The sequence below is a fragment of the Heloderma suspectum genome, chromosome 3 (genome assembly GCF_057233095.1).
Source record: "Heloderma suspectum isolate Gila_16-S chromosome 3, 16-S_ref, whole genome shotgun sequence".
In the NCBI taxonomy this organism is placed as follows: domain Eukaryota; kingdom Metazoa; phylum Chordata; class Lepidosauria; order Squamata; family Helodermatidae; genus Heloderma; species Heloderma suspectum.
Window position 1 is genome coordinate 32702355 of NC_139460.1, and position 21951 is coordinate 32724305.

A 21951-nucleotide genomic window follows, 5' to 3' on the forward strand; every position below is an offset into this window, starting at 1 on the left:
TGATGTAGTAGTAATGGGGGACGTCAATTTCCCCGATATTTGTTGGGAGACAAATTCTGCAAAACATGGCCCCTCCAGGAAATTCCTGACTTGTGTGGCGGATAACTTCCTCCTACAGAAAGTAGAGGAAGGAACTAGAGGATCGGCTATCCTTGACTTGATCCTAACCAACAGAGATGACTTAGTGGATAAAGTAGCAGTTACAGGAACTCTGAGGGAAAGCGACCATGTTGCACTTGAGTTCTTGGTTCTAAGGGGAGTAAAAGCCGAGAGTAGTCAAACTCATAGCCTGGATTTTAGGAAAGCTGATTTTAATAAACTCAGAACAATGATCAGTAAGGTCCCATGGCAAGCGACGCTAACGAGAAAAGGAGTCCAAGATGGGTGGGAGTTTTTAAAAAAGGAAATTCTCAAGGCACAATTACAAACAATTCCAACAAGAAGAAAAGGTGGAAGACAACAGAAGAAGCCAGTGTGGCTTCACAACAAGCTTAGGGATGACCTGAAAACAAAAAAGGACACATATAGGAAGTGGAAAGAAGGCCAAGTAACAAAGGAAGAGTACAGGCAGGTAGCACAGAATTGCAGGGATGGTGTCAGGAATGCTAAAGCTGAGAATGACCTGAGGTTAGCGAGGGATGCTAAAAACAACAAAAAGGCTTTCTTCAGCTATGTGCATAGTAAAAGGCAGAGGAAAGAAATGGTGGTTCAACTATTAAATAAGGATGGCAAAACGGTAACAGATGACAAAGAAAAGGCAGAAGTGCTCAATTCCTACTTTGGCTCAGTCTTCTCCCAAAAGAGGGTCTATGACCTCCCTGGCAAAGGTGAAGTACAGGCTGAAGGGGCAGGATTGCAGCTTGAGATTGATAGGCATATGGTCAAGGAACACCTAATTACTTTGAATGAGTTCAAATTTCCAGGGCCAGATGAACTGCATCCTAGAGTAATAAAGGAACTGGCAGAAGAACTCTCAGAACTGCTGTCTATTCTCTTTGAGAAATCATGGAGGATGGGGGAAGTGCCAGATGACTGGAGGAGGGCTCATGTTGTTCCTATCTTCAAAAAGGGTAAAAAGGAGGACCCTGGGCACTACAGACCAGTCAGTCTGACATCAATCCCAGGGAAAATTCTGGAGCAGATGATAAAGCAATCCAACTGGAAGCACCTTGAAAACAATGCAATGATTACTCAAAGCCAACATGGATTTGTCAAAAACATGTCCTGCCAGACGAATCTGATCTCATGTTTTGTCAAGTAACCTCCCTTGTGGACCGTGGGAATGCTGTAGACATCATATACCTCGACTTCAGCAAAGCTTTCGACAAAGTGCCCCGATATCCTAATGAGCAAACTAGCTTAAAGCGGGCTAGATGAAACAATGATCCGGTGGATCCACAGTTGGCTACAGAATCGGACTCAAAGAGTGCTTATCAATGGGAGCTTCTCAAACTGGGGAGAGGTAAGGAGTGGGGTACCGAAGGGCTCAGTCCTGGGAAAAGTGCTCTTCAACATTTTTATTAATGACTTGGAGGAGGAGGTGCAGGGAATGCTGATTAAATTTGCAGATGACACAAAATTGGGCAGGATAGCTAATACTTTGGAAGACAGAAACAACATTCAAAGTGATCTGGATAGACTGGAGTGCTGGGCAGAAAACAACAGAATGACATTTAATAGCGATAAATGCCAAGTTCTGCACCTAGGAAAAAGAAACCAAATGCACAGTTATAAGATGGAGGATATGTGGCTCAACAACACTACAAGTGAGAAGGATCTTGGCATTGTTGTCGATCACAAGCTGAATATGAGCCAACAATGTGATGTGGCTGCAAAAAAGGCAAATGCTCTTTTGGGCTGCATTAATAGAAGCATAGCTTCCAAATCCGTGAAGTACTAGTTCCCCTCTACTCAGCACTGGTTAGGCCTCATCTGGAGTACTGTCTCCAGTTCTGGGCACCACACTTTAAGAAGGATGCAGACAAACTGGAGAGGGTTCAGAGAAGGGCAACAAAGATGATCAGGGGACTGGAAACAAAGCCCTATGAAGAGAGACTGAAAGAACTGGGCATGTTTAGCCTTGAGAAGAAAAGACTGAGGGGAGATAGGATAGCGCTCTTCAAGGACTTGAAAGGTTGTCAAAGAGAGGAAGGCCAGGATCTCTTCTTGGTCATCCCAGAGTGCAGGACATGGAATAATGGGCTCAAGTGACAGGAAGCCAGATTCCGGCTGAACCTCAGGAAAAGCTTCCTGACTGTTAGCGCAATACGACAATGGAACCAATTCCATAGGGAGGTAGTGAGCTCTCCCACGCTGGAGGCGTTCAAGATGAGGCTGGACAGCCATCTGTCAGGGATGCTCTGACTTGGATTCCTGCGTTGAGCAGGGGGTGGGACTCGATGGCTTTGTAGGCCCCTTTCAACCCTACTGTTCTATGATTCTATGATTCTATATTAAGTTTTTTTCAGTGGTTAATATTTTTTGATGGAGTTCAATGCTTTTGTTTTATTCCTTAAAAAATAAATAAATGAAAAACCATTTTTATTGAGGTCTAGAAGAAAGACCAGAGTAGGCCAGGAAGGAATTTCAGAATGGAATTGCTTCCATTTTGAAGTGTTTAATCAGTGTACTGCTATGCCAGAAAAGTGCTTAGGACTGCAAAATATATTGTTTGTTGTAGTGAAGTGTAGCTAAAGCATTGTGTTGTAATCCTAACAGGTGACTTTGATCTTAAAAAGTAAATGTAGAATGTTAATAAAAACTGAAGACTACAAGCATGTTCTCTGTGTGTGTGCACTAACACACTCTTTCTCTAATCACAATATAGTTTTTAAAAGACGTGATTTCTAAAGCATGAGACAAGCAACTGTTCAGTAAACTATTTGTATTCTGTGTTTAATTCAGGAAAATGAATTTACACAGGCAAGCAACTATGCAGATTTAGCTGTCAATTCGGATAGATACAACCCAGCTGCTCTCACAAATAAAGGAAATACGATTTTTGCAAATGGAGACTATGAGAAGGCAGCAGAGTTTTATAAGGAATCTCTAAGGAATGATTCTTCATGCACTGAGGCACTTTATAATATTGGTAAGTCAAAGATACTTGGATTATGATCCGAGATATAGTTTAGGCTTGACATTCTGGTTGTCAGTATGCCCTTTTTAGAAGTAGGGGCTGAAGTGCTGGTTTTAAGTTTCATTATACATGTTTGACTACTGCTGTAGTAGCTAAATAATAGTGCCTGTTGTAAACATAATTGTCTCTTTCCAGAGCCCTATGTCTATCCCAGTGTTGGGACAGAGCTTCTATCTAAGCAGGCTTCTTTATCCATTTCAGTGGAGGAGGCACATCTCCATACTTGCAAATTTTGGTGCTTTATAATTCCTTCTAGTTAATTGGGTGGAGGAGCTCTGTTTGCACGTGGAACCCCATGTGACCAAACTGCTTCATTGGGGCACTTTGAAGAATTTAAAAACTGCAAGTTGCTTGCTGGTTAAGAGCAGTTCATGCTGGTTGTTGGCATGAGCTCATTTTGTCAATGTCAGAGGTAGAGAGTTTAAGCAGTGGCTCAACCACCACCATTCATACACAAAGTGTATCTTCAAGCATAACATGTTCTGCCACAGGAGAACCTTGGTAATGATCTTTGTAGAAGCATACGTGGGAGGTGGCGGGAGGACACTCCTATGTTGAAAACAAAAGAGCTCCTTCAATAAGCATAGGTCATCCACTGGTTCTAGTCAGTGTCCTGGAGTTCAGCTATGCAGACTAAGCTCCGCATCAGTTAGAGTTGTCTGCATATCCTTCCTGCATATATAGAGCTCTGTTTGTTCAATGGAGGCTATGGTCAAATATATTCCATCCCACAGATAATCTGGGGGAAAATATTGTTTATTGCTCTCTGTTTATGCCTCCTTTTTACTACACAGGTCAACAGAACTCAAGCTGCCTTGAGTGCCATTTTTTTGTAGAAAAGGAGGGTATAAATCAAATAAATAAATAAATAAATAATAGAAATTTGAACTGCCATGACACATCAGGGTAGCATATCTGCTACTTAAGCTGCTGATCTCTTATAATTTCCTCTACTCTATCTAATCAATTTGTTGCAGTGTTTGGTACGATGGGAATGAACTATCTGAAAAATACTTCCTATTTTTGGTTGACTTATTTTTGTTTTCCATAACAAGCTTGTTCTTGAATTTCTGCTTCTCCATCTTGTAATTCCACTAAGGCTTCCCATTTTGCTGACTTTTCCTTAGGTTTAACCTATAAAAAGCTGAACAGATTAGATGAGGCATTGGATTCTTTTCTGAAGCTGCATGCTATCCTTCGAAATAGTGCCCAGGTTCTCTTCCAAATAGCAAGCATGTATCTTTTCAACTAATATATGTATTACAGTACACGTTCATGTAAAAATTGCATTTGAATTCCCATGTGTCAGTCAAGTCAATCAAATTTGTCTGTCATCTGTCTGTCAAAAAATTGAGAAGTTCCTTAACTGACAATACCTCAGTTATGAATTAATGGAGGATCCTAATCAGGCCATTGAGTGGCTTATGCAACTCATCAGTGTCGTTCCAACAGACTCACATGCGTTAGCAAAGCTTGGGGAGCTCTATGATAATGAAGGGGATAAGTCTCAAGCTTTTCAATATTACTACGAGGTATGTGTTTTTTAAAATTACAATTCTCCATGCGTTTTCTAGCATACTATACAAGGGAAAGCATATTTATACTGACACTCTGAAAATGCCAACTGTGAATAGTATTTGAGCACTGTATCGCTAATGAAGAATATGTCTTGGTAAAGTTATTTATGTAACATATTTTAATAAGTAAGCAATATAAGTGACACATTTTTAACAGGTAATAGCTGCAGAAAAGTTAAATTTAGTTTGACAGTTTGATTTCTAATTTGATCTATTCATATGGCACAGGTCCCATTAGGACTAAATAGATCTGTTGCCTATGTGTATACATCCTTTTTAAGAAGGATGCAGACAAACTGGAGAGGGTTCAGAGGAGGGCAATGAAGATGATCAGGGGACTGGAAACAAAGCCCTATGAAGAGAGACTGAAAGAACTGGGCATGTTTAGCCTTGAGAAGAGAAGCCTGAGGGGAGATATGATAGCGCTCTTCAAGTACTTGAAAGGTTGTCACAGAGAGGAAGGCCAGGATCTCTTCTCGATCATCCCGGAGTGCAGGACACGGAATAATGGGCTCAAGTGACAGGAAGCCAGATTCCGGTTGAACATCCGGAAAAACTTCCTGACTGTTAGAGCAATACGACAATGGAACCAACTACCTGGGGAGGTGGTGGGCTCTCCCACACTGGAGGCATTCAAGACGAGGCTGGACAGCCATCTGTCAGGGATGCTCTGACTTGGATTCCTGCATTGAGCAGGGGGTTGGACTCGATGGCCTTGTAGGCCCCTTCCAACCCTACTATTCTATGATTCTGTGTCCATACACACAGGCAGTATGACAAGAAGTTAGGGGAAATCTGAGGTAGCTTACATTGGGCAGAGATGGATCAACACATCCCTCTTATTTATTACTGGATTTTACTTTATGTTTGCCACCCACTGCCCATTTATTCTAAATGTGTCCTTTTAAAGTATGTCAAGACTGTTTCAGAATGTGGGATGTGGTCAGCTCCAACCTCTATGAACACCTGCTGAATTCAGTGGAAGCTGAATCGGACTATAATAATCATAACCTTTCATATAACAAGCAGTGCCACTTTGTGTCCACACAATCCTCCTAACTTTCCTAAAGTCCATGTAGAGAATTCTGACTTTTACTTTCTGGAGAGGGCCAGTGCAGAAGTAACTCTGGTTCCCTCTTATTCATGCATAAGATCTAGACCAGGGGCAGGCAACTTTAGAAGATCTGGGAGGCATTTTTACCACTGAACACTCCCCCCTGCCCCCGCCCCCGGGGGTTTGCAGTCCACAGGGTATACCAACAAAAAAAATTTAATGGCATCTGTAATGGAATTCCAAAATGGTCAAATTTAGCTTACTTGCTGAATTTTGGTGCTCTGTTTTTACACCATTGCTTTCCCCCAACTTCGTTATTCCCCCCGCCTTTTTTTTTTGAGTGCCCGGTGAATTCAAGGAGGCAGTGGGGCCATGTGTTGCCTACCCCTGATCTAGACCCTACCTGGTTCAGCTAACATATTGTGATTACTTTAAAAAACAACAACAATGGTGTGAGATAGAAACTTGTACCATTAAAACAGAGCCGCATGGGCTGTGCTTCACATGGCAGGCAGTTATTGAATCTCCACATGGTTTGGGCAATTTTAACCACTTTATCACAGGCCCTGGAATAAGAGACCTCCCCCTATTTGTCAAGTTACACATTTTCCTGCATCAATATGAATATTTAAACTGCAGGGCATTCACTTTAAATTCATTATACAATATATATTGGTTATATACCAATATATGCATGCACACTCCCATGAAATTAGCTGTTCTAATAAATGTCCCTCGTTTTGTTCTTTGCTTTTAGCTGTAGCATCTCTGTATTCCAGGGATGGTCAGTGTGTAGACCTCCAGATGTTTTGCCCTAAAATTCCAATCAGTAAGCCATAGCCAGCATGGCCAATGGTGAGGGATCAGGGGAATTGTAGGCCAAAATGTCTGGAGGGCCACAAGCTGCCCACTCTTGCTGTAGACCTAGAAACTTCCCTATTTTATTTTTTTTTCCCACACAATGGCCCTTTCATTACCAATTCTCATTCTATTCTTGGTTTGGCAGTTGCCTACAGCTATGGTTTTTGGTTTGTTTGCACAGGGAGGAAGGGGTGAGAGCTAGCATAGTCCTTGCCTTTTTATCTTCAGCATAAATTGAATGAATGTGATCTGGTATTTTAGCTTTTTAGAACTGCAGTCCTAAACACACTTACTAGGGAGTAAGCCCCATTGAACAGAGTGAGATATACTTCTGAGTAAACATGGATAGGATGGTGCTGTAAATATTTTTTATAAACATCCAAACAAATAAATAATACATTTAAAATGATGCAATTTTCCCTTCCAAAATACAGAATACACATCTTCCAACAAACTGGCAGGAAACATATCCAGACTACGACTTTCAGAAAATTGTAATATATTTGAGCAAGTTCATTGACTAAGGAAATGAATGTATTTTTGTGGACTGTTACTTAGTTTTACAAAGTTAAAATGTTTGAAAATAGGATATGTGGAAAATATGGCACTTGTATCAGCAAAGTCTTTTACACTGTTTTCTGTTAATTTCAAAATGTGCCACATTCTCTTTGGGGATTAGTTAGGGTATTAGCACACTGCTTTCATTCATGTATTACATATTTTCGGCATCTGGAGAATTAAACACGTAAATGAGTAAGATATTCCAGAAGCAAAATAAAGATGTTGTTTATCACTAATGTTGCATTTCTTTCACCTTCTTTATTTTGTCAGTCCTATCGGTATTTCCCTTCAAACATTGAGGTCATTGAATGGCTTGGAGCCTATTACATTGACACACAATTTTGTGAAAAAGCCATTCACTACTTTGAAAGAGCAGCACTTATTCAGTAAGTAACCATGGTTGTTGTGTGTTTAGACCAGTATCACTGGTAAGGGGACGTTATTTTATGCATTTACATTGGACCCAAGATAAGCAAATTGACATACATAAATGTAACAAGCTACATGTAAACAGTAGAATGAGTACTTTTTCCTGTGAATTATTCAAATTTTTTATTTGTTTGGAACTTTTAAAGATGTCATGCTGAGACATCAGCTTAAGCAAAAATATAACACTGAGCAATGGCATCTACTTAGGTGGTCTAGAAAACACGTTTCAAGTATTCAGAAGGTCCAGTTAGTCCGGCTGGCTGCTTTACTAGGTCTGCATTGATACAAGGCGAAGGACATTTCCCTTCATTCAATCCCAGGGTACCCAAAGATTTCTGCTAGATTTAAGCCCTGTAAGAGTAGCATCACTGGCGGCAGGAATACCAGAGATCTAGGGAGAGGCTGTAATCATCATGCCCCCAACAGAATCTCTCTTGACTCACCAGCCTACTGAGAGCCAAATTACTTGCTTTGCATTGTACTGTTATAACTTTAAGACACATCAGAGTTCATTTGATTGAAAGATGGGATCTAAATTAATGTTTAAGATAACACAATATACCTAATTTTTAAGGTATTAAAATTTCAGGGATTAGGCTTATTGATCCTAATCACCCTTGTTTGGGCATAAATTCATTTTAAGTCAGTGAGACACTTCCAAAATAGTTCAGTCACCTTAATGTATCTAATATAAAATGAGGGTGCTCTTCTATGAACCTCTTGTAAATTAAACAGCAAGAGTCACTCACTCTCATACCTGGATTTTTAAAACCTTCTATTTATATTCTGAAGCATTGTTGTAACCTCCAAATAACTCTGTAGTTTGCCCTAAGAATCTTGAGGGATTCTGGGTGCCTGGCTGACAAGCCAACCAATCCCATGAGCCACGTTTCCATAAGAGAGTGCCATCATTTCCTGATGCCAGTGAAGTGCCACAGTTTCAAACCATTCTCCTTTTAACATTAAGCTTTTAAAAGGTGGTATCATGATAAAACTTATATGGAAGCTAACCTGGGTTTTTCAGTGCCTCAAACAGCATTTTCTGTTTTCATTATTTCTTGGCAACTAAAATCTGACAGTTTCTCACCTCCCTACATTTTCAGGAAGTGCCCAAATTCTTTGGCTTCATTTGCTCAAGGGAAAATAATTGATTTGTTTTTAAATGGATAGAGGCCAATAAAAATATTTTTAAAACAACAACTTGGAGTTTTGCTGACCACTTCAAAACTGTGAAATGCAGTCTAGTTATTGGATCATTCATTCTAGTATTCTTTGCCCAGTGGAAAATACATGACAACTCAGTGAATTTTGAAATATCAGACTGGATTTTGAAGTATTTTTTCCTGGCACAAACCCCTTGGTATTTGGGATCCAGTGTAGCAACTGCAAACAAACTTGCACATATCTTTGTTTATTTGCATATTGATGTAAAATTTTCCAAAGAAGGAATCTGTTAATTATAAACCATCTTGTTTCTTTTCTTTTTTTACCTTTGCATGCAGTTATATATTATTAATCTTGAATTAATAATAGTAATGTAAAAAGAGAGAGTCTACTGAGTTTCAACAAACAGAATTCTAGCTTGTCTTAATTCCTGATTGTCAGTTTTTCATTCTATTTCAGTGCAATGCAGCCATTCTGATATTTTGTACATATCCATAATTTTCAATAAATTTTACTTATATTTAAAGACATCTGATTTCAGATGTTATTAATTTGAACAGGTGGATTATGCAATGCCTATATGAAACTGAATGCTATGGATATGATATTGCCAAAGTTAAGCACTTTGAAGTCCTGTTATTTGCAATAGGAGAGGGGAAGGACAGCTCAGTGGTAGAGCAAAAGTTCCCAGATTCAACCACTGGCATCTCCAGGTAGGGTTGGGAAAGACTCCTGTCTGAAACCCTATAGAGACTCTGCCAATCAGTACAGACAACACTGAACAAGATGATCAAATGAACTAAGTATAAGTCAACTGCCTTGTGTTTTTTTTAATTCCTACATATGTGCTTAATTCACTCCAGCTGAAATATTTAAGTGCTTAACTTTGGCTGGACTATGCCTTGTATGTAAAAAAAGCCCCGTTAAGTTCCATCCACCAAACATACTGTACTGTCTTCAGTACTATTCTTTCCAGACTAAAAACTGGCATGGAAATGTAATCCCAATGAATAACAGATTTCACCTTGACATTAGAGAAAAATTATCTATCTGCTTATCCAAAAAAGGATTCATTTTGGGTTAAATTCACTTGTTGATAGATTTTCTTGATATCGTTGATATCTACAGAAAAATGTTGACAGTTTTATAACACTATGATATATTTGCCTGCAGACCAACTCAGGTAAAGTGGCAATTGATGGTTGCTAGTTGCTACAGAAGAAGTGGTAAGTGTTCTTGCATAGCACATGCTGACTTTGATAGTCATCTCTTGAATTTAAAAAAAAATCTGAATGTTTATATGGCATTATTTTGTCCCTACTAGCCAATTAGTCTAAAAGTTGGAAAGTAGTTTTACATCCTTATCTTATGCGTGTCCACTTGGCAATAAGTTGAATATGTATAAGATTGCAATCGTAGTATTTGTCCAGTTTCATGATATATTTTTATTTTGAATGCAGATTTTGAAAGAGACTGCTATAATGTTTGGATTATTTTACAGAATAGTTGGTCACACATTTTTCAGAACATGGAGTTGGTCTTTACTTAAACTCTGTTGCACTATCAAGGACCCTCTGTCTGAACATTGCTGGCCCTCTAACACTCATTAATGTTTGTAATTAATATTTATAGTTGGGTAACAATGGAAAAGATGACAAGTTCAAATATCTTAATCTCTCAAAACAGCAAAGCTAGTTGTGACATGGGAGACCTGTGATCAAATTTCCTGCTGTCTTTTTATTTGGTTAAAAGCAACTGTGACAGGGGAAGTGGGATTGGATTGGGGGTTACAAGGTTAGGAAAGGGGAGAGTTAGCCCTTTCTGCCCACACTGTTTCCTGATTTAAATTGGCCCTCTAAAGCTAGTGTAAGCAACAGAGGAGGAGGAGGAGGACAACAGGTACCCACGTTGTACCAGCCTTTATCTGTTCTGTCCCACTCTGTGACTAATAACAGCTTGGGTGGGGGTGGGGGTTAAGTTGGGGAATGAAACCTTATTTTCTCCTGTCCTGATCTAAATTACACCCACCCTCCAAAGCTAGGGGAAGTTTGGGTATCCCTGTTTCTGATGTGGAATTTCTATGTGTGTTTAATATTAATTTTGCTAACAGGTAACTACCAAAAAGCCCTTGATACCTACAAGGTGATTCACAGAAAGTTTCCAGAAAATACCGAATGTAAGTGATTTTGTATGGTGCCACTTTCACAACTTTTGCAGTAGACTCACTTTTTATATTAGATATTGTAAGGTATGAATTCTTGCCTTACTACTTAATGAGTATCATAATCTGTCTATAGCAAGTCAGTGACACAAATAAACATACAGCCATCATCTGGAGCCCCATGTGGGCTCTCTGGTGTACATGGATCTCCTGCGTGATCAGGCTTCCCCATTCTCTTCAATGGAGTCTCTCTGTGCAAGCATTCCCTGCATTACACTGAATGGGAAAGACCCATGGGGAGGGGATCTTTGTGCTGAACATCAGCCCTCATATGCTCACAAGAAATTACTGGGTACAGGGCCTGTGCATTAATATTTTGGACAGGGGGAAAGGTGGGAGTTGACACAACACAGATTGCACAGTCTTCACAAAATGCATGAATGGCTTGTGCAGATTAACAGATGCACATAGTTCCTAACAGTGCAATGCTATGCATGTTTACTCAGAAGGAAGGGCCACTGTGGGGCCTACTGCCTAATACATAAGTGTGTTTAGAATTGCAGCCTAAGTGCAAGTGACATTTATGAACTTTCAATACAATTTCTGAACAATGAATTTTTTGAGCGCTCCAAAATATTAAAGAATTCCAGAGCTCTGCTACCGAGGGTCATAGCCACAGGGGCTGCTGGGGCCCTCAGATATATACCTCTCTGAATTGTTAGCTTTCATTAAGAAAAAAAAGAGGAGGTGTATAGCCCTTTTACTTACAGAAATACACAGGAAACTTGCAGGCAGGATTCTATCCAATGCCTGTTCCTGTCTATAAGTTAAAATGCATTGGTATGATTGACAAGCAGTTGCCATATTTTCATGTGTCTGGTGACGTGGGCTCTGGTTGAGGAACGCTTACTGCCGCAATAAGGTGCCACAAGACTCTGTTTTTTCTGCAATAGATTAACACGGCTATCCCCTGGAAATTGCCATTTTAATTTAATTAAAATTATCTCATAAATTTTAATAACTTTCAGATAGATTAGGCTCTCTTGTATGTAGGATTTTCTCAGTGGCTTACAGTTGCCTTTGCCTCCCCCTGTCCCCTCTGCCAATGCCTAGCTACAGGCCTGCATCTTATTATTACATTACATTCTGCGTATAGGATAGTATTTTTATATAATCCCACATAGCTTTCTGTCCTTTCCAGGTCTTTGTTTTTCACAGCTGGATTGCTAGACTCTAGAGCAGAAAATTAGCTTTTTTTCCGACCCTGTTACATGTCTGCTAAATCATATTGTCACTCTAGAACTACATTTGTCACAATTCAACATAGAGTTAAGTGTACTTAACCCATGGAAATCACTGGACTTCAGTGCACTATCTATGTGTTGGACTGTGGCCATTGTTGCTAGGCTGTGTGCTATGCTTTTTTTATATATATACTGCTTTAAGTCCATTAATGTTCATTGTACCACTAGGTTTACGCTTCTTGGTTCGACTCTGCACAGATATGGGCTTGAAAGAAATCCAAGAGTATGCAACAAAGCTTAAGAGAGTGGAAAAACTGAAAGAAATAAGGGAACAGGTATGTTGGGTTAATTTTAAGAACATCGAAATTATGCTTTGTATCCTAAAGTTCTGCATGTACTATACTTAGAACAGTGATCTTGTCTCTATCTTATTGAACCTCTTGGACAGCCTGATACTATGATTCTACTGAAGTGGCCACTGCTGTGTGCACTGGCACGAGCTACTCAGTATTCTGTCTTCACTCAGCAGAAATATAACAACATGGAAAGAAAAATAAACTCAGCTGTGACAACTGCTCTCATAGCTGCTCCAGCAAGAGTCACAGCATCAGCCATTGTCAACTCCCCTAACAGCTGCACGTGAAAAAGACTAAACAGCACGCAGAAATACCATGAATGAGTGATCGACAAAGCTTAATTCATTCTTTTCCTCCTCCGTTTCCTACCCCAGAGCAAGGGGATAGGGAAATGCAGTCTTCTCTTCTGTGATACTGATACTGCACCTCAACGGATAGGAGAACCTCATCAGAAAGTAAGAGGCACAAATTCAAGTCCAGCTTCTGGTAGATAAGAAGTGGAAGACATGGATTCAAGTCTGCCTCCTTGTTTGCCCAGCTCCAAACCTAATCCTTTCTCCCCAGCTCCAAACCTAAGCCTAGTCAATATTTTCCCTGCAATCCAATATATTTATGCTTATTCTTATTTTATCGTAAAATATGTGTGCTCCCCTTCAGTCAGAGACTCCCCAAGTCAATTCACATATAAAAATACAAAACTAGGTGTTGAAACTGCAGAAGCACAACAAGCTAGTAAAGTCCAGAAAAGTGATAAAGTGTATAGTGAAAAAATAGTGTCAAAAACGCTGGAAGACCTGAGCAAATAAAAACAAAGACCTCAAACTTGGTGCCAGGCGAGATTCTTTGGCGAGGGCATTCCACATATGGGACATCTAACTGAGAAAGCCTTCTCCCCGGTCATAGGCCAGGGTATGTATGGACACATGCAGGGAGCCAATATGAAAGCCTGCAGTGACACCAAAACAGAACACATTTAAAAAATGACAGCTTCCTGTCCAAGTGTCACTTGTGAAAGGGAAGGGAGAATAAAAAACAGAAAATAAAAACAGTCTCCATAGCAGTTTCCCAGCTACTATTCCAACTAATGGATAAGCAATGAACCCACTATTTGTAGACTTTGGTTTCTGTGTCTCTGGCAGTGCCTCACACGCTGCTTCTCAAGGAAGGGAGTGGGGAAGAGTGGGACCACAAGCTCCGTAGAGGCTCTATCCTGTTGTCCCCTGCCCCTGCCCCTAGCAATTGCTGCAACAAGCTGAGACTGAGAAGAGGGTCAGATTTTATTGTTCTTAAATAGCATGGGAGCGTCAAAGTCCAGGGTGGGATGATGGCAGTAAAGTACCACTTTTACAAAATGCCTCATGATGGAACAGTCTTGGGTCACCTCCTGATAAGGCTGGCACAATTGGGAAGGGGTTAAGCAACTGCATGTGCCTTAGTGGGAGGCCTGGATCATCCATTCAGAATTGTTGTTTTACCATGATCATTTCAGCTGGAAACATTAATAATCTGTGCACCTACAAATCTTGCAGACACGTCTGTGCTTTTAGTTCAAGGTATTTCCATCTGTCCACAGGTTCATGGCCTTAGACCTTATGGCCAAACAAAACTCACCTGCCCATTTTTATGGTACCTGCATCCAGCTGACTTGGCATTTTTTTACAGGAATTTGCTGAGGCACAACATTTTTAATACTGCACATTCTGTGATTTTAAATGAACACGTTGCCCACACATTTCTGTTTTATGAGGTTTGTAAAATATACACTGGAGTTGGTGTGTGTTTTTTTAAACTAGCAAATAAAGTTAGAAACCTCAGGTACAACAGTACCTGTTGATTAAAATTTCAAATTTGATAAAGGGTTTGTGCCATTGACAAAATTCCAGCTGTGAAGCTGTGTATTTAATGTGAAAATCCCAATCAGTCATGATAAAGAGAGACAATGCTTGAGGAAAATGTGTGATTATAATATTACTGCAGCTGGAAAAAATCTTACTGCAGTCTTCACTCTAAGAAAGTACACTTTCAAAACAACTTTTAAAGTATTTAACCATTTTTATTTTAGAATTTACACTTTACGACAACTTAATTAAAGCTTTTTAGTTCAGTGCCAAGTATATTAGAAACATAGAACCTGGGAGGTGGCAATTTCTTTTCATCAATTGGCTATAACTATTTGAATGTTTACAATACTAAACCAGTTTTGCGTATTAAAATCTGGCAAATCCAAAAGTTGTTTGAAGGGCTATTGAGGAATAATTCTAGTATTTTTTCAGCTGAACCCTTCCAGCATTAATGTAAGGTGCTTGTATTCATCTTTCCTGTATGAACCTGCTCTAAAAACGCATAGATTTTATTGAAATCCTATTGCTGAACTTTCCAAGTCTATGTGAGCATTGCATTAGATTTCAGACTTTTATTATGTGCAACTTTTAACACCGTATTTTTTTTAATTATGCCATACAATGTCAACATGCAAAGTCCACTTTAATGCTATTTTTATTATCTCTAGGAGTCAATGACATCTTAAGTTCTCAGCAGTGTTGTAACTGGAAATACAATCTTAACGATTTACTTGGAAATAAGATTGATTTCACACATCCATATTTGTCACTTGATGACTGCAACGTCCAGTGGTGACTTGCATGTGTGAATATCGTTTATAAATAATCAATGTAATGTAATGGTTAGAGTATTAGACCCTTGGGTCTGGGAGATCTCAGTTCAAATTCCAACTCATCCATGAAGCTCACTCATTCTCTCTCAGCCTATCCTACCTCTCAGGCTTGTTGTGACAATAAAATGAGGGTGGGGGTGGGGGTGGAGAGGAGGACTATATGCACAACCCTGAGCTCCTTGGAGGAAGAGTGGGATATAAATGCAATAAATAAGTTATTTCATCACAAATCAAGTGTAGAGAAATGAGGTGATGTATACAAGTGAAATCAGCCCTAATCTCATTGGTTCCAACTATTCTTACAGGTGTTTAGGGCTGGAACTTCAAGGTATTTTCACAACTGACAATAAGAATGGCTTTTATTCGGAGCTGGGTCATTTGTGAAGGCTGTCCATGAGTATAGGGAGCAGAAGAGAGACATTTTAAAACAAAATGTCTATGGTGGTCCATGTAGGTTTTTTATTCCATTTATGTGTAGATGAAGGAAATGAGATGGGGAAACAAATGTGGTTTTCATGTGGAAATGACCTTCCAGGGCAAATGAGCATAGTAGGACTTTGGGGAGTGAAGTATACTTAGGTTTTCAGCTTTAGGACACAGTCTCCTGATGTGTACATGAGTCACTGAAATAAAGGGGGTAGTGCAAGAATACTGCTGTGCTGCTGTACATCTCCCATTCATTTCACCAGGGAGTTGTGCAGAAGAACATTTCAGCATATTGTGCCCTTTAGAGTCTGTTATAGCAAGCGAGGGAGGTACAGTTGACAAAATGCTTTGTTTATTTGGAGTTTTAGCTCTCGCAATCCAAGAAGCTCTGAGACGTTTACAGTAAATTCAGGCATATAAAAGTCTGAATTAGAGTTATACAAAAACACAGTGGGTTAAATCCAGATTTAGATGCATGCAACTGGACTGGCAGAAGCAGACATCCCCACGCTCTCCTTCCCATGGTAGCCTGCTGAAAATGCTACATAAAGAGTCAGGGACCCGGCTCAACAGGGTGAGCTGTGGTGCGGTGGGAGAGAGGGGATCCCGGAAAATTGGGTGGAAACAACTTCTGTGAGTGGACCCACTCTGTTCACAGAAGCAAATCCTAGACCCAACCCAGTGTGTTAAACCCCAAAACAAATCCCCACTCGGGCATGAAGCTCACTGGGCGGCCTCACTATCTAGCAGAACTGTGAGGTGTGCTTTGTGCATGAAAAATGCTATAGAAATTCTTGATAATGGGATCAAACAGCACTTCTTCTCTGTCTTCCACTGTTCTCTAGCGTGTCAAGTCTGGCAGAGACGGTAGTGCCCGTGCCCGCAGAGAAGGGAGTGCCAGTGGTGGTAAGTGCTGCTGAGATGGTGACACTCTCAAGGTTTCTGAAAGCAAAGAAAACGTTATCCCATGTAATAATCCAGCTGTCTCCATCCTCTCCATAGTCCCAGTCTCTCTCCACAGGACCAACTTGCAGTCTGGAGTCATTTGGAGGCCAGAGACAGCTGGATGAGTATGTGGGTGTGCATATAGGCCTCCTGTTTAGAGGAATGATTGTCCTGCAAAGGGTCAGCCAGGAAAGGGGACAGACAGGTTGTCATTTCTTTCTGTCCACTAGGGAGTTAGAGGTGCCTCAGTTTCCTTTCTCGTATAATACCAAACCAGCATTAGAATTAGACAAACATATAAAGTGTTAAATTCCAAAGCAAATCCCCTCTCAGCCATCAAGTACAAAATATCCACTTTTTATTAATTAAATTGCTTAATCACCCATCTGGCTGGTCACCCAGCCACTCTGGGTGATGTACATCAATACAAACAGTTTTAAAAAACAATAACGTTTTACATTAAAACATCATATTTCTAAAAATACCCTAACCCACTCCAAATGTCTGCCTGAACTACCACATTTTTAATGCGTGACAGAAGCTCCTTAAAGAGGGGGTATGGCGGAGTTGCCTAGGGAGGAAGTTCTACAGAGTGGGGGCCACCACAGAGAAGGCCTTCTCCCTCATCCTCACCAGCCTAGCTGTCCTGGCTGATGGAACAGAGAGAAGGCCATCTGAGACTGATCATGTTAAGTGGCTTGTCTGGTGCTGCTGGAGGTGCTCCTTGAGATAGGCTGGGCCGGAGCTGCATAGGATTTTAAAGGTCAAAGCCAACACCTTGAATTTGGCCCGGAAAACAACTGGTAACCAGTTGTTATCCAAAATGACCCCCAGGCTGCGGACCTGTACCCCATTCAACACCAGGTCAACATCCCCCAGCCTCCTCTTGTCTCCCACCAAAAGTACCTCGGTCTTGTCAGGGTTCAGCTTCAGCTTATTCCTCCCCATCCAGCCACTCACCATCTCCAGACATTTGGACAGGGATTTTACGGCCAACCTTGGTGAAGATTTGAACGAGAGGTAGAGCTGCGTGTCATCCGCATACTGATGACACCACACCCCAGACCTCCTGATGATAGCCCCCAGCAGCTTCACATAGATGTTAAATAGCATCGGGGAGAGGATGGAACCCTGTGGCACCCCACAAGTGAGTGGCCACGGGTACAAAACCTCCTCTCCCAGGGCTACCCTCTGGTACCTGCTGGAGAGGAAGGACCTGAACCATCGTAATACGGTGTCTCCAATGCCCAGCCCCTCCAGGCGGTCCAGGAGGATACCGTGGTCAACGGTATCAAAAGCCATTGAGAGGTCAAGGAGAACAAGGAAGGAGCATTCGCCCCTATCCAAATCCCTCCTGATATCATCCACCAAGGCGACCAAGGCCGTTTCTGTCCCATGCCCAGGCCTGAAGCCTGATTGCAATGGATCTAGATAATTGGCTTCTTCCAAGTGTGCCTTCAACTGCATTGCCACCACCCGCTCAATTACCTTTCCCCAAAATGGCAGATTCAAAACTGGGCGAAAGTTGTTCAAAACTTGGGGATCCAAGGAGGGCTTTTTTAAAAGTGGTCTTATCACTGCCTCCTTGATTGCTGATGGCATCACTCTGTCTTCAAGGGAGGCAGTCACCACCACCAATTTCAATAGCATATAGCATAACACAGCATTTCATCATGTAGGTAGGCAGAGAGGGTTTTATTCCAGAGGCAAATTAGTTCAATATATTAAGAAAAAGGCATATTAGGAAATCAGATTGTTTACAAGTCAAACATAAAAGGCTGTATTTCTTTAAAAGCCCTCTATCCTGTGGGAGTATGGTACATATTTGCTCGAGTTACAGAGTTTTAAGACGCAAGAGTTCATTTTCTAAAGCTACATCCAGTCCTTAGAAGCAGATATCTAGCCTCCATTGTCCAAGCATATGTTGGCCAAGAATAGAACAAAAACAGGGGCACATGAATTCAGCCCACAGCTAGAGACTCTCCAAATAATCTCCAGGTGACTCTGAATATCCTGGGAAACTGGAGTTCTGTCCCTTTGTAGGGAAAACCTTTCAGGATTGGAGAAAGTGACAACACACTCAATGTGATCTGGATTGTTCAATATGTTATGAGTCCAAGGAACTGCAAGAGACAGTGAAAACCAATCGGGTAAGCCCAGCCCAGTTTAGGAAAATGCTCCCACTGCCCATTAAAATCAAGAAGTATATTTCATTTTCACTTCTCTGAGGTAGTCTGACTGGGAAATCAGAAATTTCCCCTGAAGATTTCAGGTACTTAAGGGTGATTGTGCAATGGACTGAAATACGGGAGAGAATGGCTGTGCTTTCTAGACCACAAAAAGTGATGGTGGAGAAAAATTAAAGGAAAAATAGAACTTAAAAAGGGGCAACAAAATACATCCAACAGACCCAGAAATACATAAGATGACAGATTTACTTTGCTGACTTCCAAAATGGAGTATTGCCCTTTTTAAAGTAGAGGCCAGTAATGTTAAACTGGCTACAGCTAAGAAATCTTAGCAAATATGGACCAGGTTCATCAGACTCCTGTTTCTTTCCATCCTTCCTTAATTACATTAAATTGTAAGCCTGAGGGTGGTGCCATCATTCTGTTGTTCTTTATTAATTGCACAGCATCTAGTTGTTTAGTGCATAATAATGAGGAGGAAGAGGAAGAGGAAACAAAAACTTCACAGTTGCCATATTGTGAGTCAGTGACTGAAGTGGCATTTTATGCTGAAATGTTGCATGATTTAAAATTTGTTTATAATTTTTAAAATCTATACATTTATAAACTGGATGTGCTATCGTTGTTTTTTTGTTTTGTTTTCGAGTGCTGTGTCATGCGCATCGCATTGCCTATGATCGGTTTATTAATCAGCAAATGTGTGTATCAAATAGGTGTCTAAAGTACAAGGTAGTTGAATCCTCATTAGAAATGTTAATTGCAAATGAAGATGCTTTCTCTCTCTCTCTCTCTCTCTCTCCCTCTCTGACCCAACCATGCACCTCCAACAGACAACATGAAAAGTTACCTTATGGGCACCTGAGGCCCTAATATAAAAGATTAGTCTCACAACTCTGGGGTCAGCTCTGAGGTAGTGCTGTGAACATTTTCTGTAATTACATCTTATTACAGCTGTAGCTGCATACAGAGTATTGCTTTTAGAACATTGAGTTGCTGAGAAACAGAGCTTGGTTAATGATTCTGAATGCCTTGGAGCTTTGAGCTCTGAATTGAGGTACTTCTAACTATGCTGTATGGGACTGTGCTTTTCTAGAACAGGCCTGCATAAATTGTGAGCCAAATGCAGCCCACCAGCTATGTAACATGGTCGGCTTGACAATCATAGAATCATAGGGTTGGAAGGGGCCTACAAGACCATCGAGTCCAACCCCCTGCTCAGTGCAGGAAGCCTGATCCCCTACCCTTGTTTCTACAGGCTCAAGGCAAGTAATAAAACCAGGAGGCTTCTCTATCCTACCACGATGGGCCACCATGCATGGGTGGTGGGATGGATCACAAGTTGTGCGGGCCTAGTCTAGAAGGAGAGACTGTTTCCTTAGCAGAACTTGGTCCAATAAGATATGACTTTTTAAAAGCATATACTTACATAAGAATGATGGAAGCTGATATATTTTTTGGAAAAGAGTGAAAAGCCATGGACATGGGGCTGTCTCAGCCCAGGCCCTCATTTTTGCCAAATCAAAATATTTGCATAAGGCTCTTGTGCTAATAAGGCCTGGGATCAATCCATTGAACCTCTTTATGACTCATGTTTACAATGAAGTCACTGGGATTTGGAGAGGAGCATTAGTTCCTGGAAGAACAGCAACATTCCTTAGATTTAAACCATAACAACACCACATTCACTTCAGCACTCTTTCCACCCACCTAATGACCTAATAATGTTTTCTATAGCACAGTATTAGAATGCCTCTGCTGAATCCAGAAGCCTCACTTTAATTTTCCCTTTTGATCATTACCTGTTTCATCATCCAAATCCTCACCATTGATACACAGGGTTTTGTTTCACTGCATTTTCCATCCGAAGTTAAGCAGATTAATTAATTAATCTATTAATTACAGTAGGAGAGAGGTAAGTAGTGCCTTAATTCAATTGTGTCTGAAAAATATTGCCCAAGGAACAGCCTAATCAGTTTGGCTTTTGAGATTATAATGGTGATCAAACTAAATGTGTTAAAGGTTAACATAATGGGCATATAAAGTATTTAATGGGAACAATCCAGACAAAGTTTTCCATCTTTGCATAATGTCCCCTGATGATTGAAAAAGCATTAACTGTTATTTGGTAATTAATGTCCACTATGAAGATAATAAGTAACTGGGGTACAGTTAATCTTCCAACCTTATCATTAATGGACATTTACATACAAACATCATTTTTTATATGGTTTAGTTTGATAATTAATCTGGGTAAACGTTCAGGTTGAGATCCAAAGGCCTCCTTTTGGCTTGCGAAAGGACTTACACATGCTCAATGAGACATTTCACTTTTTTCCTATTAGCAAAAGATTGCCACATCGCCCATCAGTTTCAAAAGACGTTTGCCACGTGGCACTGGGAGCTGCCTGTTTCACTTGGGCATGCAAAACAAGCCACACCATTATTTGGATCTAAGCCATAAAAACATTTGCTGAGATGTTGGAGCTCTTTCTAGCTGGATGTATCGTGCCAAGGCTTAGAAATGAAAAATATGCTAGGATTTGCCCACTCTAGCGTTTGTTTTTAATTTGTCTTTTCAACAGTATGTGAAGTTATGCTTTTAGGTAATAGTGAGTGTTTCTGAAGTGAACTTGAAGGCATGTGAATGAATGTTACCAACTGTTCATGAATGTAGTACTATATTTCTTATTGATAACATACTATAGCATTAAAAACATTACCAAAGCAAGGTGAAGACCAAGTCAAGACTCTTCATATACTCAGTTCACCTACTCGCATGTCTTTCAAGAGGGAGAATATTGCAGAGTTTCATTTGCTATTTACCCAAGTCATAAGGAATATATTATTCCAATCTATGGTGAGCAGAAGTGGCATTAAACATTAGGGTTAAGCACGAGTTAAAGTTGTGGTTCTGCTGTAATTAAAATTGTATGGGTGGAGGTGGAGTTGGAGGAAGTCCTTAAAATGACCTTATATGCCATGTCACACAGGTAGGTAGCAGAGGGCTGATGTTATGCTTAGGCTAACCCCACATAACTGAGATTGTTTCTGCTGAACTGGGGTCCCCCCAACATCCATTAGGATAGAACAATCCCATGTTTTACCTAGTCAACTATAGTCCAGTAAAGGAGGCAGATCCATTGAAATAATATTTCTTATAGCTCTGGAGTT

The 21951-nt window shown here is 40.5% G+C and overlaps 1 protein-coding gene across 2 annotated transcripts in view; it reads left to right on the plus strand.

The window, feature by feature from the left end:
* Positions 1-21951, plus strand: part of IFT88 (intraflagellar transport 88) — a 57905-nt gene that overhangs the window by 31237 nt on the left and 4717 nt on the right. For both annotated transcript variants that reach the window (XM_084842833.1, XM_084842834.1), the window contains 8 exons: positions 2905-3091; positions 4267-4375; positions 4521-4671; positions 7463-7578; positions 9959-10011; positions 10896-10961; positions 12419-12525; positions 16492-16552. In XM_084842833.1, the coding sequence (XP_084698959.1) occupies positions 2905-3091; positions 4267-4375; positions 4521-4671; positions 7463-7578; positions 9959-10011; positions 10896-10961; positions 12419-12525; positions 16492-16552 (850 nt within the window). The remainder of the gene's footprint in view (positions 1-2904; positions 3092-4266; positions 4376-4520; positions 4672-7462; positions 7579-9958; positions 10012-10895; positions 10962-12418; positions 12526-16491; positions 16553-21951) is intronic.